General features: G+C 43.0%; 1 protein-coding gene across 1 annotated transcript in view; it reads right to left on the reverse strand.

The window, feature by feature from the left end:
- Positions 1–1,802: 1,802 nt before the first annotated feature.
- LOC119431175 (sushi, von Willebrand factor type A, EGF and pentraxin domain-containing protein 1) overlaps positions 1,803–17,547 on the reverse strand; it is a 225,565-nt gene continuing 209,820 nt past the window's right edge. Inside the window, exons 17-22 of the mRNA XM_037698651.2 lie at positions 14,969–15,148; positions 13,364–13,540; positions 11,261–11,440; positions 8,971–9,015; positions 8,786–8,894; positions 1,803–7,879 (exon numbers count right to left, since the gene is read on the reverse strand). Of these exons, the coding sequence (XP_037554579.1) occupies positions 7,450–7,879; positions 8,786–8,894; positions 8,971–9,015; positions 11,261–11,440; positions 13,364–13,540; positions 14,969–15,148 (1,121 nt within the window). The 3' untranslated portion in view covers positions 1,803–7,449. The remainder of the gene's footprint in view (positions 7,880–8,785; positions 8,895–8,970; positions 9,016–11,260; positions 11,441–13,363; positions 13,541–14,968; positions 15,149–17,547) is intronic.

A 17,547-nucleotide genomic window follows, 5' to 3' on the forward strand; every position in this document is an offset into this window, starting at 1 on the left:
GTAAACAGAATGTACTCACCCCCTCTGTAATGCCACTTGGGCCCTGAGGGTATTGCAATAAATAAATAAATAAATAAATAAATAAATAAATAAATAAATAAATAAATAAATAAATAATAAATAAATAAATAAATAAATAAATAAATAAATAAATAAATAAACCAACTATCGGAACAACTTGGATCACTAGGCATGTGGCATTACTATGTACCTTTGTGTCGCTCTTCGACGAACCTCTGTGACGCCGACATGGGTCACTGTGGATGCGAGACTGGATATGTGGCACGTAAAGCTCTTCACTTAATCTCTTTGACGCTGAATTGGAGCCCTGTGTATGTGCCACTCGGTCTCTGCTGCTCTTGAATGAACTTCTTTCATACGAACTTGGCTCACTGCTGCTATTCAGTAAACGTCTTCGATGCCAACTTGGGTCACTAGGTATGCGCCACTAGAAATGTGCCGCTCTACAATACCAAAAAGGACCCTTTTAATTTCTCCATTGCTCGCCGCAGTTGACACCGCGCCAGGCATGGACATTATGGCGGCGACGCGTCATGGCGCAAAGTGCGCAGTGGGAAGCGTGGAAGAGCATCCCTGCTGTATTTCTACCAACCAGTTTTGCGATGGGCTATTTCGGTCAGCCGAATAGGCACTCCACAAATAGGCACTCCACAAAGTAAGCAGGGGCAGCCAAACAAATGCTCTCACACTTCAAACCAGTCGTCTTGCCATCACCGTCACTATCATACTGTCGCAGCTATCGTCGTCCTGCGTTTATCGTCACACCCACGCTCACGTAAGACACATAATTGCTCAGCTTAAACAACACGTTAATCCATCTGGTAACGCTTTGCAGAAGCCCAAACCCGAACAATGCAGGATAGCCAGCTGCAAACAAGATGCTTCGCATAGCATGGATTCCCACAGTGCGCGGGATCTACATGAATTTCTTATTCATTGCGTTTCCGAGAGTTATTGTATTTGAGTCACAGATGGGACTTTATTACGTCAGGAACTACAATAACATTGCCTACGAGCCTGGACTAGTCTTCTGACCGGGTGTGAGTCTCGTAGGGCGTCACATCAGCAGTAACTCAAGATAGACATACAATAGTGTAACGTTCCCACACATACCAGACATATGACGCTTAGGATCTCTGACTTATTCTTGCGAAATGCGAGATGTCACTAAACCAAGTTTCTTACGTCAGAGTTATTTCTCAATTATTTCAAAGTGCCTGCAGTTATGATTTAATTCGTGTTTAATTTTAAAAAGAATATGAGACGGAAACATCACCGTATTTCACGCAAGTGTCATTGCGTGTTTAAAGCGTACGTTAGAAGCACGCGTGCTTCAAATCAAATCAAATGAATGAATGAATGAATGAATGAATGAATGAATGAGTCGTGTCCTGCGCCATACCATGTAATTGTACTAGGGCGCATTCACCGCTAGAGCGTAAGGGATAGCTACTCTTAACTTCTCCATCACTTAACCATTCTTTACGAGCGTGATGTTAGCACGGTCAAACAGATCTGCATTTCCTAAACAGCTTGCTTGATCCTTTCTCTGCGAACCCGCAATGACCCGCATAGCAGAATGACTTATTTTATTTCAGGAAAAGATTGCTCGTAGTTGAATATTAGTTAGAGGAAGCTGATTAGGAAATAGGATACGAGGGGCAATGGGCAGCATTGGGACGGCGGTGATATGGGTCACGCACGGGGCGCTGAAGTCCTGCCTGTTGTGCACTGTGAAGAGGGAGATTCTCCATCATGGTTAAAGAAAGCACAAGACGCCGTTTAGCGTTCCATAATTTTTTTAATAAACTCTCACAACGTCAACTCGCGGGTGCACTACTATCATTTGGTTGCGTGCTCTCCAAAAATAAACAGCACAGCGAACAGCAAGTGGGGATCCGAAACCAAAAACTGTGCTGCAACATAGTGGGATGTGCGCGCCCTTTAGTGCACGCTCCGAGATAATGTGCCTGTGACAAATAACTTAGTAACAGTCTGTACAAAAGGAAAAGTAAGTAAAACAGAAGACTTCGTTGTACATCACATTCATTCTCAACATAAGGGGAGAGAAGAGAGTTAAAATAACAACAAAATACCTCTTCTACAGGGGCATATTTCGGTCGTCCCTGTCAGTGGCACACACGACAGATTTAGTGCATCCATTTTATATATTACACTTTTCATCTAAAACAGTGAATAGCACAAAGCGGCACACGTAACTATGACGTCGATTCAAGCAGATGCTTATATGAAAGATGCAACCGTCTCGTCGGCCCAGATATTCAGATTTAGAAGAACGAACGACATCAAACACTCCCTATTGAAATACACACGTGAACTGCCGGATTTCCATCATTTGGCAGCCGCTGAACTAATCTGAATCAATTTTGTTGCACTTAAAAGACGACAAATGATAAATAAATTCACCCTTGGAGCCCATTTTTTATCCCTAAACATTCACTTGATTTAGAAAAATTGACAGCCAACCTGAAGTTAGTAAGTGATAGAAAAGGAACAGCATTGCTTGCTTTTTCGCAACTGTTATAACAGCAGACATCATAATTACATAACTTGCATCTATTAGGAGACCTAAAACAAGAAAGGAAGATATGTGCATGCATCATTCTAAATTATGCGAGCAGTTTGTGATTTAGGCTTCTTAGAAATTTCCCTAAACAAAGTATGAATTTCAAGTAGGCTGTATACAAACTATATTTGTAAATGTTTGACGCTATAAAAAAAGTCATTTAAGGACTTGCGATATCCGTTGTTGGTGCCCAGATATGAGTCATAAGCCAAGTGCTTAAATATATATTTTATATCTACTGATACTCATTGCAATCTACGAATGCTAGTCAAAACAAACTGTCTACATTCAACAGTTGCAATAATTTAACTTGGTCTTTAAAATGCGACACATTTCATTAAATCGCCTTCACCGGTGACCCAATGTGAACATTCAGTTAAGGATGTTGTATCCCCGCGCTGTAATATGTAAGTTGATAGTAAACCAAAAAAACGAAAGAATTTTCATACGACAATCTAAACATTTCGATGTTAAAAAGTAAAACGTAGAGGCATTTAGACTCGCTGCTGAGTTCAAGAAAATATATCCCCACTACATCCTCTAGTGAAGTTGTGAAATATTTCTAAATTTGGTGCAGCCGCAATAAACATGATTTGTGACAAAATGGTCAACAAGAAAGTAAGTATGAAGTCGTAAATTTATTACTGACTGGTCGCAATTCCCTTGAAATAATATTAGTGCCAAATGGTTTGTCGTACGCGTTTTGGAGCTCGTGTAAGAGTGTTCATACAATTCCTATCGCATATATAATGCTTTTCACTGCTGCACTGACTTTATGAATGTTTGCCTGCTTTACTGGAACGCGTGGTACATACTCAGCCAAGCATATATATAACAGCAAGCCAAACGTTTCTGTCATGCATCGTAAAATACAATGCACATCATAAATCATAATAAACCATGACTATCAGGGCTTAATACTTGTGTTGTGTTTATGGTCGGCAAACAAAAAATTCTGACGACTAACGACCTTGCCGTACTCCAAGCCTACTTTCAGGCAGTGCTGTCCTATCAAACATAAATCTATACAGTAGAAACAATATCATCACGCTTGTATATAGATAGTTTTAAGCCATAGGTTACTCTCCAAAGATATGGCTGAATGTAAGAATTAGGTCCGCCACTACAACTGCCCTTTAACCAACCTAAGCTCATTAGTGCAACGTAACTTGAGTGGAAACTTTAGTTCTGGAGCTACTGTCTTGATAAATACACAGTAACTACTTTTGCAAAATTTAGCGTGCTGGTTCATCTAATGTCGAACACCCTTACAAATTATTTCATTGTCTACAACAGCAACATCAAAGTACAGCTGTGAGGAGAGAAACCCTAGCTGAAAACTCTATTATTTCTGACCACATGGTGCACACCAAAATAACTAACATGAAAGTTTGGCAGTGATAGCTATTAGAATTTATACCATGTCCTCTGTACAGCTATTATCATTTTTACTTGCCATAAGATGTCAAAAAAGGGAACTTCATTCGTAATCATCAACTATTTCACATTACTCTTTGAGATTAAGGGTGTTCAGCGTGGGACAATTAAACACACTTAAGGGTACAAAATTGTCTACTAGGAACGGAACTGTAGCTTCGCTCGGCATCCACTTAACCACTGTCAACGAGGGGTCAGTGTAGGTAACAGCAAGAATGAAAGGACGGGCAAGGACATGACACAGCTTCACGTGTGTTCGGTCTTCTTCCATGATTGTTTTTCGCTCGCAGTTTGCACAGAATCATGCTTACCGACTTGTCAAACCAAATCTGTGCTGATCAGCTATATTTGTTGAATTAGAAAGCACACGCTAAATTTACCAACTGTTCGCAGCATATTCAGTTATAGACGGTATTTTTTTGCAGAAGCTCACTTAGAAATATAACTTACATAGGAAGTATGAAGTTTACAACACACTAACTTCGCAATTTAAATACATATGACAATCTTATTATAAATATGGTGTAACTTACAGATACGATAAACCACTCCGCATAATCATGTGGATTTTTTAATATCACTTTTACATTATTGATTCAATGTTACGGTTTTGTTTCACTTACACGGTAAATATGTCATACTGGCCTCCTTTAGAACACGCGAGCTGTACAATTAAAAGCTCAATGAAAATTGCGATTCCTGTTTTCTGTGCGGAGACACAGAATTTGTGAACTTCAAGAAAATTGCAATATGTGCAATGTTTCAACTTCTTGAAGATCACGAGCTTTCGCTGATTTTAACGAAGATAAGGTCCTAATTCAAAATTCAACTTGCAACAGTAACATACTTGTTTGACTTGAATTTGGGTTCATATATTGACTAAGTGTGTCTTAAAACAACACTATTGCGTTTCACATGCATAGGAATAGGTTAATCAGAGATTGACCCGAACTAAAGCTTCCTATTTTTAAGTTTCGTGCTATTACATGTCATTCTGCCTGAAAAACGACAGTGTCGTTACAGCATAGTTATTCACTATTGGCCGTCCAATGTGTAAAACGTCCAAGAACGAACAGCCGTCCAGCCCGTCCAGCGTTCGTTTTTTGTTAGCGTAATGTAATTTCTAAGCGGCGCTACCAGTTCCCGTGATTTTCGATTTCGCGACATGGACTTTGTGTGCAAAAAGATAGTTTCAAAAAGTCTGAAATTGCACATAAAGCCCATTGAATTACCGGCAATCGTCTAAGACAGTACGACTCCAATGTGTAATTTTCAATCCAACTTTAATTAAAACTAGGCCTCCCTCCGAGCCTTTGTGCCCAAATACAAGTGAAACGAAAGTAATGCCCTGACGGGACGAGCACTGATGCGATTGAAATAAAATTTGCTGTGTTTAAGGGCATAATCAAATTTAATCTATTTGAAATACTTTTGAATTACGCCTGCAATTTCTTTTTAAACATTGCAGAAAATTAGGTAGTTTCAAAATTAAAAACTTGACCTTCACAACTAGTTTACTCTGACATAGAAAAGGATGACATAGCTCTTATAAACCACACCTACTAAAATAAAGAAAATGACCAATATCGGTAGACTTAGGTAGCTTTTCCGCAAACCATTGATTAGCGAATGCCGCTTTTGTAAGACCGATGTAAAGACATTAACAGTACCGCAAGAGCTAAAAATGTGCACACATTATTTGTCCTCATTAAGCTCTCTAATTGCAGGAGTTCACAGAATTTCAATATCTGTTTTTGGTGAAGAGTTGCAGATTTACAAACTTATAACCTGAATATTTATTATTTGGGGCCGATTTTCAGGAATTTATGCAGACATGTGCTCCTAACTTTAAAAAATGAGTGCTATTAAAAGCTCCTTAACATTTAATTTTCTTGAACTTCTACCAATTTTATTATTGTCGGTCTACCGGTTGAAAGATGAAATCATTTCTACACCTCACATGGCTTGTGAATGCAGTAAATGGATTATTGCCACAAGTCAACGCTTCCTCAAAAGATAGTTGACTTTGAGTTTGCCTTTTTTGAAGATAGAAAATTAAGCGATAATCAATATTATAAAAATTACTTCTTTCACTGCTCTTTGTTCGAGCATCTTTCTTTTTTAGCATGTGGAAAATTGAGGCACTTGAGCAATAAATAAGCAGCTCTTTATCGCCTTGGAAGGGTAAACCGGAGCACCATGGCAACCTCTCTGGAAAAGTAAGACGTCCCGATGTCATACTAACAATCGCACATTTGTGAACCTTTGTTCCCACTTGATTTTCATGCAGTTCGAAACAAAATTTATTTTACCACTATTGAAAGCATACTGTTTCTTTTAAATATTAATGACATCAAGGTCAACCATGGCTGTTCACAACTGCCCTTTTTCTGCACTAATAATACGTTCGCTTATGTCCTATTGTCTACGTTCCTCTACTCGCTTGTGAAAGACACCACGTGTAAGTTTTACTCGAGCTAAAACGCTGAAGCCAGTTGAAATAACCACTTCTCAGGACACTGTACAAACAGACAAAGCAATTTGCGACGTCGACGGCACAAATTCCTACGTATGGTAATGTTTTAGCCCAGTTTTCTCTTTGAAAGCCATAGGCTACAAAAGTGGCAGTTGGCTAAATACCCATAAACTGCTGGATGACGTCACTATCATGGAGAACATCACTTCTCGGTTTCTTCAGAGCGTTTCGCAGATTCAAATGTTGGCGGACGCTGCGGAGCATTCCCACTCCGTATCATAACAATCACAAAACAAGAATGTAACTTTCATACACAGTTGCCTTCCGCCACATCAATTCGTTTGAGAAGGGTGACACGGTGTGCCTGACGTACTCAATACCGGAACAGGCATTCACATGGCTCACACAATGTCTGCACCAACACCACACAAGGACCTTTGCACATTTGCAACGACGCCGTTTTGGACTTGCACTAATACTTCCGCAGTAAGGCACAGTAGCGGACGTTTACAGCACGTTGTCGGCCGTGACCGTATTCGTAGCACTTCCACTAGTCGAAGACACTCCTGACCACTTAAACTCTCCGTTCTTCGATGGAGACGATGTCACGAGTGCAAAATAGACTTCACATATTCCGATATCCCACATCAGACAGCATTATGATGTATGCTGGATGAATAACCGCAATCACGTCAGTCGAAACTGCGAGGTTACCCGCGCACTTTAGTCTTACGGTCTCCGCCAGCAAGAAGCAACAATGTCATGAGTTGTCGGTTCTTCATCGTCGAAAACCTCAGGTGTTTTCCTCACAGGTCCCACTGACTCATGAGGCATCAAAATCGCCACAGGGAACTCCCTGCGTGATCAGATGCACCCACGTAGACTCGGCGTTCACATCGAAACAGCGGCGAGTACTATGATGACGTGGTCACACGTCGTGGCTCTGTAGCGTTGAAGACATGTGGTGACCGTTGGCGTTCGTGGCCGCTGCGGGACCCCTGTTGTTACCGTATGCCTGGTGAGCGTGATGGCTGACGTTGTTGTTGTTGTTATGCCTGGGCGGCGCGTGTGGAGGCGAAGGTGGAACACCGAGGTTGATCCTGGCAACGCTGGTAGCAGCGTTTGGCGATGTCAAGTTCTGTCCGTTGACCGTTACGTTGGCGTAGATTGGCTGCGGTCCAGCGGCGAAGGTGACCAGGCCGTTAGGGTTGTGCCGGATACCGTTGCTGTAGGGAGCAGTGCTGTTGGCGTCGGCAGCCTCGAGGGCCAACCGGGAGAAGGACATCACCGTGGCGTTGTCCTTCTCCAGGCCGCGGTTTACGTCGATGTTTTCCGTGTTCTTGACCCGCTGGGCCTTCCTGTAGGGGGCGATACTGATTACACTGGCTAACGCGTCAGCAGAGCTGGCGGCTTTGGTTCAACCATTTCTTTTATCAGTTGTTAGAAATCTCATGATTTGATACCACCTAAGTCTTCAACAATAGGTAACGGATCGCTGAGCATTCCTGCTTCTTATTAGAGTATCAATTCCCGCTGATTAGCAGCATCAGCCTTCATAATATTCCTCGTTCTAATTAAGGCATCGTTATCGTTTAGTTCTATTTCGATGATTTCCAGTTTTACTGGCGGATAGATAGCTTTTTCACCTGTAGTGTTATCGCAGAAGGGTAAACTTTAGACTCTATCCGAAATTCACCTAGAGTAGCAGAATGCTCACAAATAACTTTCCATGCAGTGGTGACGCCCACATCTGCCTTCAGTAAGGTGAATGCATTATGAAAGCTTAGTATGACCTTATTCTGAGCGTAACCTGAATATATTGAAGGTCGCGTATCAAATATTAACATCCACCTTAAGGTGTACTGAGTGCAGTCATACTAAGGGTTATTTTTACAGAGTACTGGTGCCGTACACGCTAAAAACGAACATATTATTGCAAGCGGTAATATAGCTTTTTCTCAAGAGTAACATGTGTGACACGCCACGTAGATAGCTTTAAGGCTGAAACACATCAAGAACGTGAGTTCTTGGATAATATCTCTGCAAAACTCTACCATAAATGTTGTTTCCGCCGATAAAACAACATTTTGTGAGGAGCTTTATTTACGTAAATCCTGTCATATACAGGGGCGGTTTGAGTGTCTTTATTATTTCAATAGCATATCCATATCACTTTCTTTGCTCAACACATTATACACAAATTCTGCAATGTTGCAAACAAAGACACGGATCAGGGTATTTATAGAATGTAAAATGGTACTTACGTTCGCATCCAAACGATTGCCACCACAATTGCGATCACAAGCAAAGCTCCTGCCCCAACAGCAATGGCGATTCCCACTGTCCTCGAGGAATCGTAGGTGAAGTCCGCACCTGCAGCAGAGTTTTTGGTTTGATAAGTTAGCCATATTCAACTGGCAGAGATGGGGAATGAGATGGAGATTCTTACGATTGCTGTCAGCACCTTCTATATCATTGCCGATCATGGGAATATCTGAAAAAGAAAAAAAAAAACAACGTCGGTTCTATATTCGTCCCATTCCAGCTCGGGACCGTCAAGATCTTTCGTAAAACCTATCTATCTATCTATCTATCTATCTATCTATCTATCTATCTATCTATCTATCTATCTATCTATCTATCTATCTATCTATCTATCTATCTATCTATCTATCTATCTATCTATCTATATATATATCTATCTATCTATCTATCTATCTATCTATTATAAAGTATGGCTTATCAGAGAACGCGCAAGTCTCGGATGAATTTTGCATGCCACCATGGCTGGCGTAGTGCAACGAATTCTTTCATTTGATCCTGCTATTTTCTCTATTTCCAAATCAGTGACTAGCTTGTCCCAGCACCGCCTGGTCAACTGGCGACGAACTAAAAGAAGATGAATTGTAATAGAATCCAATTCCAATTAAATGATGCATTTGCTTACGTTTTTCACAGATGTGCTCCTACCACTGTGCCGTTTGTAACTAATTGCTCTTATTAACCAATGAACTCCATTTATACAGATTGGGTCGGCATACAAAAGTTGATGAAAAACCTGAAAATATCTTCTTCATCAGGTGAAGATTCAATCAGCTGTAAAATGCTTAAAATTACTGAACTGTATTCTTCCATTATGCTTTCAATGCTCTTTTCCCAGTCTCTAGGCTCCTCCGCACTTCCAAGCAATTGGAGGGTTTGCAAGGTTATGCCGGTCCCTAAATCCGGCAACACTCATTCCCCCGATAAATATCGTCCTATATCACTGACAAGTATACCATGCAAAATATTATATACTCTCATCTGATTGATTTCCTTGAGTCTAATTTCTTCTTTTAGACTGAGCAACACGGTTTCAGAACAAGATTTTCATGTGAAACGCAACTGATATGTGGGCTTTGATGTAGATTGCGTGTTTTTGGACTTAGCGAAAGCTTTCGACACTGTTTCACATGATCTTCTCATCCTTAAACTTAGCATGCTTAACAGTGACCCTAATGTACTAAACTAGATTAAAAGCTTTCTGTCTAATCGAACTCAGTACGTTTCGGCTAATGAATGTTCATCGTCTCACACTTCCGTAACATTGGGTGTACCACAGGAATCGGTACTAGGACCTCTGTGTTTCCTGATTTACATAAACGACCTTCCTAAATGCACTTCCCATTCATCTATCAGTCTTTTCGCAGATGACTGCGTCATTTATCGCAAAATAACTAACCACACTGATCCTGATAAGCTTCGAGACAATCTTACAAGCATATCCAACTAGTGCGATAAATGGCTCATGCGACTAAACGTTAATAAATGTAAAACAATGCATGTATCACGTCGCACTAACAACACTGACAACATGCGTCTTTACTTACTTCACGATACTTCCCTTGAATCCATGAACTCATACAAATACCTAGGTGTTCCTATTTCACGTAACTTATCAAGGCCTACGCAAATTGAACACGTCACTAATAACACTAACCGGGTTCTTGGATACTTGTGTCAAAATTTCTCTGCTGCGCCTATGCCGATAAAGCTAACCCTCTACAAAACATTAGTGCGGCCAAAGCTAGAATATACAATCACAGTATGGGATCCCTATAAAATCACACTGATAAACACACTAGAATCCATCCGAAATCGCGCAGCACGTTTCATATTATCTAGTTATTCCCGTTACGCCAGCATTACTTCCATGGAAAAAACGCTTACTTTACCGGACCTTTCCCTGTGCCGTAAATGTTTTAAACTGTGTCTTTTCCACGGACTGTATCACCACAACCCACTATTAAAGGATCATCTTATTGCTCGCCCTTTAAAATTTCACCCCGTTTCGATCACATGTTTAAAGTTGGCGTTCCATTTTTTAGAACAAAAAATGTGTCATGGTTCTTTTATTCCCAAGACCAGCGCCGACTGAAACGACTTTCCTCCCTCCATCACTGCCATTTCTGACGTTGACAATTTAAAGACTACTCTATTTTCTGTCGTTTTGTAAAATCTATTATTGTAGAATTATGTACTGTTTTATTTTTTTACTTACCACTCCTTTCTATAATGCCTTCGGGCCAGGAAAGTATGCGAAATAAATAAATAATTCCGGAATTCCGGCCAATGTCCTCGCTGTGAGCCCCGAGGCGGTACGCGCTAAGTGTCTTCCTGTCGGGCACGGCAGTTGTGGCACTCAGTGTTGTCTAAACGCATTGGATTGCACTGAATTGTAGCAGGCGTCGAATTCTCACCAGTGCAACGTGGTTCCCGTCCGCTCCAGTGACCGTCTTCCTCACAGGTCCTGACAGCATCGCCGATCAGCTTGAAATCGTGAAGGCACTCGTACTCGACCATGCTGCCGAACGTTGTGGTCCCGTTTAAGATCAGTCCGCGACCGTTACTGATAACCGATGGGTTGCCGCAGTCCACCACTGCAACCGAGACGAGGGTAAGGAAAGAAGCCCGACCATACATTATAATAAAATTGGGCTGACGTAGATTGGTAAATCGGTGCGATTTGCCACCGGTCATCGACACCTGGGCTACCAGATATGTCACACAGTAGCGCACTATGACATAACCGTGACTACCGGGGTTTAGCAGAACAACTCCACAGGTACTGAGCATCCGTGACAATTGTCAGTCCAGTATTGCAGGCAATAGCTCGCATGTGGTTTCGGCGACGAGACTCGAAAGTTCCCTATGAGTGTATAGCTTCCCTGAAAGCAGACAGAATAATGCAGGTGGAAGTAGCGAATAAAGTGACTTGCTAGCAACGAGCAGCTTCGTTGGTCTACTGGCGCGCCGTACGAGTAGGCAAAATAGTTATTTGGCGTATCTCTTCATCTAGCCATGAGTGTGTCTGCCCATTCATTGCTCTGTTTTGCTTTCTATCTCTAGCTCTCACATTCATAAAAGCACAATGAACGCAAGCTTAGTTTCCATGGTCCAGAAAACATAAGAGAAAAACGGTACGACAAGAGGTACAATGTCTAAAACCATCTAGCAACTTTTCTTTTACAGCGAAGCTGTTAAAGGCTAGGTTCCCCAGGATCGTGTCCGCGTGTAGAAAAAGAAAACTATCATCATCAGCAAATGCTTTGGCTCCATGTGCGTGGTGGTTTGGCTCCATGTGCAGTGGCCGTTTCCACCAGTTGTACCTTAGCACCGGTGTCAAAACGAATGATGGATGGCCCATTGTTATACCCCTCACCACCGCCGATGCCTCTTTCACAAGTGTCGCGATACTCGGCGGCGGCACGTTCCACCAATCATTGTGCCCCTTTGTCTCGTGACGTAGAGATCGCGCTAGCGCTGTTATCAGCAGTTGCCCTTTAGACTCGCTATGGGACGGACGCTCGTTTAACTACATCTTCCACGATCCTGACATCAGTATCGTGACGATGCCATGCAGTGTGCCGCGGCTATGAACGCTGTGGCTCATACGCTAGTCTATCACGATGGGGTGGACTTGGCGCGGCAAAAGCTCTACTTGGCCATTCCGCCGGGCGAGAACAAGAACTCCGGTGTCTTTGCTCATTGACAAACATGCCGAAGACGCTGAATATAGTCAATAATGATAATAAATAAATTCACTATAGCTATATTCGCTATAGTAGACCCACCGTAGTCACAGGTTCGCTGGCTTCCATCTTGACAGTAGTGGAAGGGCTCTGAATTTTTTTTATTATCTTTGTTTGAGCACATGCTGGCGCCTGTTAGGCAGTACCAGCTACTCCTCCTCTTGTAATTCAGAGATGTACTTTAATATGTTTCAAACAAGGACATCAATGACAATAGTTCTAAAGTTCATATACACAAACAAAAGATAAGTACACAAGAACAAATGTCCTGCGCAGTTCAAGAAATTCAGATGGTCATGTGGAAGGGTAAACAACCCTTCAACACGCACACAAGAGTCTCGGCCAAATGGTAACAAAAGTGATTAAGGAAACACAAATATGTTCAAATGTTTAATAAATATATTACTTCCACAAATACAATGATGTCGTGATCAAAGTTACGATATTATTATTTATTACCACTAAGTTATTTGTGATTCTTTAAAATATTCTATTATTGAGCATGCTGTAATGAGTTGCAAATTTTCATATAGCCATGCGATCAGGATTCTATCTTTTTATATTGCCCTCCGTTCCAGAGCGCGTGTCATTGCGAAAAGCGTCTTACAACAAGTACAATATTTTTTTGCAGTTTAATAGAAGATCTTCTAGGTCTTCTTCAGGCCCTTCACAAGAGCACGCAGTGCTGCCGGTTTTCGCTATCTTGTACAAGAACCACTTGGTATACCCTTTGCCAGTCCTTATGTGGCATAGAGGCAAGAGTTTACTTACGGGTGCAGTTTGGCGCGAATCCGCTCCAGCGACCGCTGCTCTGGCAGACTCTGGTGCTGAGCCCCTCCAATTCGTAGCCCGGTTCGCAGGAATACTCGACCGACGAGCCCACCAGACTGCTGGAGAATTTAATCACAGTCCAGCTGTCGCTCGCCTTGGGCTCCGGGCAGCGCACCTCTGCACAACACGTCATCGTAGGAGAGAATGCGTTGAGAACTTACATTGTATAAGCACGACGTGTGGTAGCGGAGGGGCTAAGGAAATATTGCGGATTGCGTAACCTATAAGGCGGCTACTGGAAAATATTGCGCTCCAGTCACACAGCGCGCACGCCTACGCTCGACGCAATGACTGAAGTTTCGCGTGGCCACAATTGTGCCGAAACAGATTATGTTTATTGCAGGCAAAGGTAAGGAGAGGGTAACCTGTATCCGAATACTTTAGACCAGCTGCTATGAAAAGGAAAAGAGCGAAGGAAACTGTCGGAATAAGAAATTCTAAATTATAGATGGGCAACGCTATTGAAACCCTGGCCTATCTTCGTTCTCAAGACTACGTAAAAAGCTAGGTTTTTTATCTTCCGGTGCAACCGATATTCCAACACACACATACGGAAAATATTCTTCCACCCTTTCTCGTATGAATGGTTAATGTAGCCGAACGATAAATAAGATGCCCATATACTGCTGATGTACCGTGAGTATCAAAAGTTCAGAAGCATTTAGGGATGTAATGAAAGTGAACTTCTTTGGTAGAGCACGTTTGGCACCCGGTCTCAGCACTATCATACATTTGATTATCGCTTAGTGAAGCGTAAGAGGCGTTCTGCTTTTTAAGTGAAGCTTTATAGGCTGACAAGTTTCGGTGGGGTGGTGGTAGTGGTGTCACGCTGAAAAGTGGGTCGATCCTGGTGATAGTGCACAAAGGGTCCAAGCTCAATGGCACATACCAGGGCGAAAAAAGAGGGAAAGAGAAGGAAAGAAAAAAGGTGAGAAAGAAAGATAGCACGAAAGAGAGAGAGAGAAAGGAAGAGAGAGAGAGAAAGTAAGAAGGAAGGGAAGAGTGAAAGAAAGAGAGGGAGAGAGAAAATCACCAGCCCTTCCCCTGTCGAGAAAATGGGGGTAAGCGAAGGTTGTCGTGTGCGTACTTGACCTACTACTTTACCTTCCCTTCCCTACTAATTTTCGTTCCCTTTCGTGATACCTTTATTTCCCTTTCCTTCTACTTTTGTTTCTCTTTCGTGCAACTTTTCCTTCCGTTTCGTTGTACGTTTCCTTCCCTCGATGCATACATTTAATAAACGTTTATGTTTTATTACCGTGAGATGTCATGAACTTTACGTTACCCTGACGAAGGTCAGACACAAACATGAATAGCTTCGCTTACCCGCATTTTCTCAACCTTGGAAGGACTGGAGAATTTTTTTAGCTTTCCCGCATGCGTTTATTTCCAATATGATTGTATTGCGCAGTAATCTTGGGGAAAATGCTGTTCCGACAGAATATCTGCGAATAATTCAGCACCCTCATTGTATTGTATAACTTCCAGCTTGCTTCTGTACCTCAGCACTCCGCATTAAGTGATCTAATCTTGTCATTTACGCACCTAGGCAGAGTGGTTCGGGTCCGCTCCAGGTACCGTTCTCGAGGCACAGCCGCCTAGGCGCTCCGTCGAGGTGGTAGTTCTTGTCGCATTCGTATTCCACCGTCGCGCCGTAGTGTGTCGAGTTGGTGGACAGCAGCCAATGGCCATTGCCGATCGGCAGGGGGAAACTGCACTCCACGTCTGCACGTTGTTGCAAAAAAAGTAATTGTAAAAAATTCAGGCTGATTTTAATCAAAGCGGCCGTGTGAAAGGCCACACCCCTAGTGACATTCTTTAGTGCATTAAAACAATTCTTCACGTCACATGCATTAAACAATTTCAGTGCATTAAAGCAATTATTCAGGTCACTACAAAGAACAGATCCTCTCCTTGATGCAGTGTCAACGGGTTAAATCTTCCGTCATACTTTAACTGTTCTGAATTCGACATAATACAGTGGCCAAGAAGGCGGCGGAAAAGAGGCAGCACGAGAACAAATTGGGATTGTGGGAATTTTGCCGAAATACCAGAATACTACATGGATAGATAAATTAAAGCGGCATTGTAAACCTTACAGACTGCTCAAGTCGTTAAAAGTAGTGAGCGCGTTATATAGTTCTTAACACGACAATGTTCCGCATACCGAAAAGTTCCGAATGTCGAAACACCAAAACTCTTAAAAACGTTTGCTGAGCACGAGGTCGCGGCATCGAATCCCGGCCACGGCGGCCGCGTTGCGAAAACACCCGTGTACTTAGATTTAGGTGCACGTTAAAGAACCCCAGGTGTTCCAAATTTCCGGAGTCGCCCACTACGGCGTGCCTCATAATCAGATCGTGGTTTTGGCACGTAAAACCCCATAATTTGATTAAATTTTTCTTAAAAACGTTTGCCCCGTTTGGGGCTTATCTTGTCCCACAAAAATAAATCTTCATCCGCTTTGCTTGCGTTGCTTGCGTTTCCTTTCTGAAAAACTCCGCGCTTGCTGCTTTCCTGTCGATAATGCTATAATGTCACTCTGATAACGCGTATGCCGTTCGTGACCTGGAAGTACCGGGCTGGCAGCGTTAATGAAAGGAAATGCGGGCACGATAGATGACGATTATTGTTGTGGGACAAGAGAAGCTCCAAAAGGTGCCAACTCGTAAGCTCACGTATACATCACGACACCTGCGGTAAAAAGCAAACTAAAAAAAAAAAAGAAGTTTCCACTCTTTGGAGCGTATCTTTGCCCCAAACAAAAAATCGTCATCTCGCTCGTTTGCGCTTCCCTTCTTCGAAAAACTCTGCTCGCAACTTTCCTGTCAAGAATGCTATGTCAACGCTGATAACGCGCACGCCGTTCGTGACCAGGAAGTACTGAGCGCGCGGCCTTAAACAAAGAATATGCACGCAGAATAGATGACATTTATTTTGTGGCCACAAAGTAAGCTTCAAAAGATGCAAAATTCTTTATTTTTACAGTGAATGTTGTGCATCCACCGTCTCGGCCATGGCCAGCACTAGTTACTACGCTCAAGGCTAATCTTGTACACATGGAGAAATACACAGGAAAGTGGACGAGAGGATGGTGCCGCGGTAGCTTGACTTGTTAAAGCACCACGCACGTAGTGAGGGACATTCGGGTTCGGCTCCCACCTGTGGCATGTTGTCGTCCGTCCGCATTAATTTCCCCTTTTTGAGTACTATTTTAAACATAACAATTAATTACTCTTTTTTCTGACTTGATTCTTTTTCTTCGTATGGCTGCGGCGAAAAAAGTTGAGCTCCTCGGATTCCTGTATTTTTTTTTTTTTCGCTCAATGCCGGCGGGACAGGTTTCTCCGAGAAGCTATGGATCAGAATCTGTTACTCTCGCCCAACCGTTTGGAGCAAGCGCACTTAATTTGGGCCCAAGTCGCCAGCTGTCTGCGCAGCCCGCGCAGAGCCAACGCCTCCTAGATAGCACAATGCCTGTGTACTTCGATTCATGCTACCTTGCTCGACTGTCATTAAAAAAAGATGTCGCAGTTTCGCCCGAAAGGCGAAGCATCAATTGCGATAGCAAATTAGTAGAGAGCTATTCGGAGTAGGGATAGTAGTTTTATCGGCTGCATAAACTTGGACACATTCGCTTACTAACGGAAATAACAAGCGTGGTGTCAGCGCGCACAAGCAAACATGAATAGATCACACTGAATGACCGCAGACAACGATTGTCAAAACGCTGGCAGCAAGCGCAACCGCCGCAGCGGGAGAAGGTTCGTGCGGTCTATCGCTGCAACGGTAACTGGGTGGCGAATGCACAGCGCATACAAAGGTCAGAGCCGTGGGAGATAACAGACGATGCGGGCGAACACCACAGCCGCGGGCAAAGTACGAGCGCAGTTGTTGGCACAGTAGAAGCTGAGCCCCCCCCCCCCTCCCTCCCGCGCGGCCTTTCCGCTTTCTTGCTTTCGCGTGGGAGATTGAGTGGCAAGTTCCCCTTACGCCCGGTTGCAAGATACGCCTTTGGTGCCGGAGCACAGCGTCGCCCCGCTTCCTCCCTCCCATACCCCCACGGCCTTTCGCGCGACGGTCGCGTTTGCTTTCCGCCGTGCGTTCGCCCTCCGTGATAGCGC

This window comes from Dermacentor silvarum, chromosome 10 (assembly GCF_013339745.2).
Source record: "Dermacentor silvarum isolate Dsil-2018 chromosome 10, BIME_Dsil_1.4, whole genome shotgun sequence".
NCBI lineage: Eukaryota > Metazoa > Arthropoda > Arachnida > Ixodida > Ixodidae > Dermacentor > Dermacentor silvarum.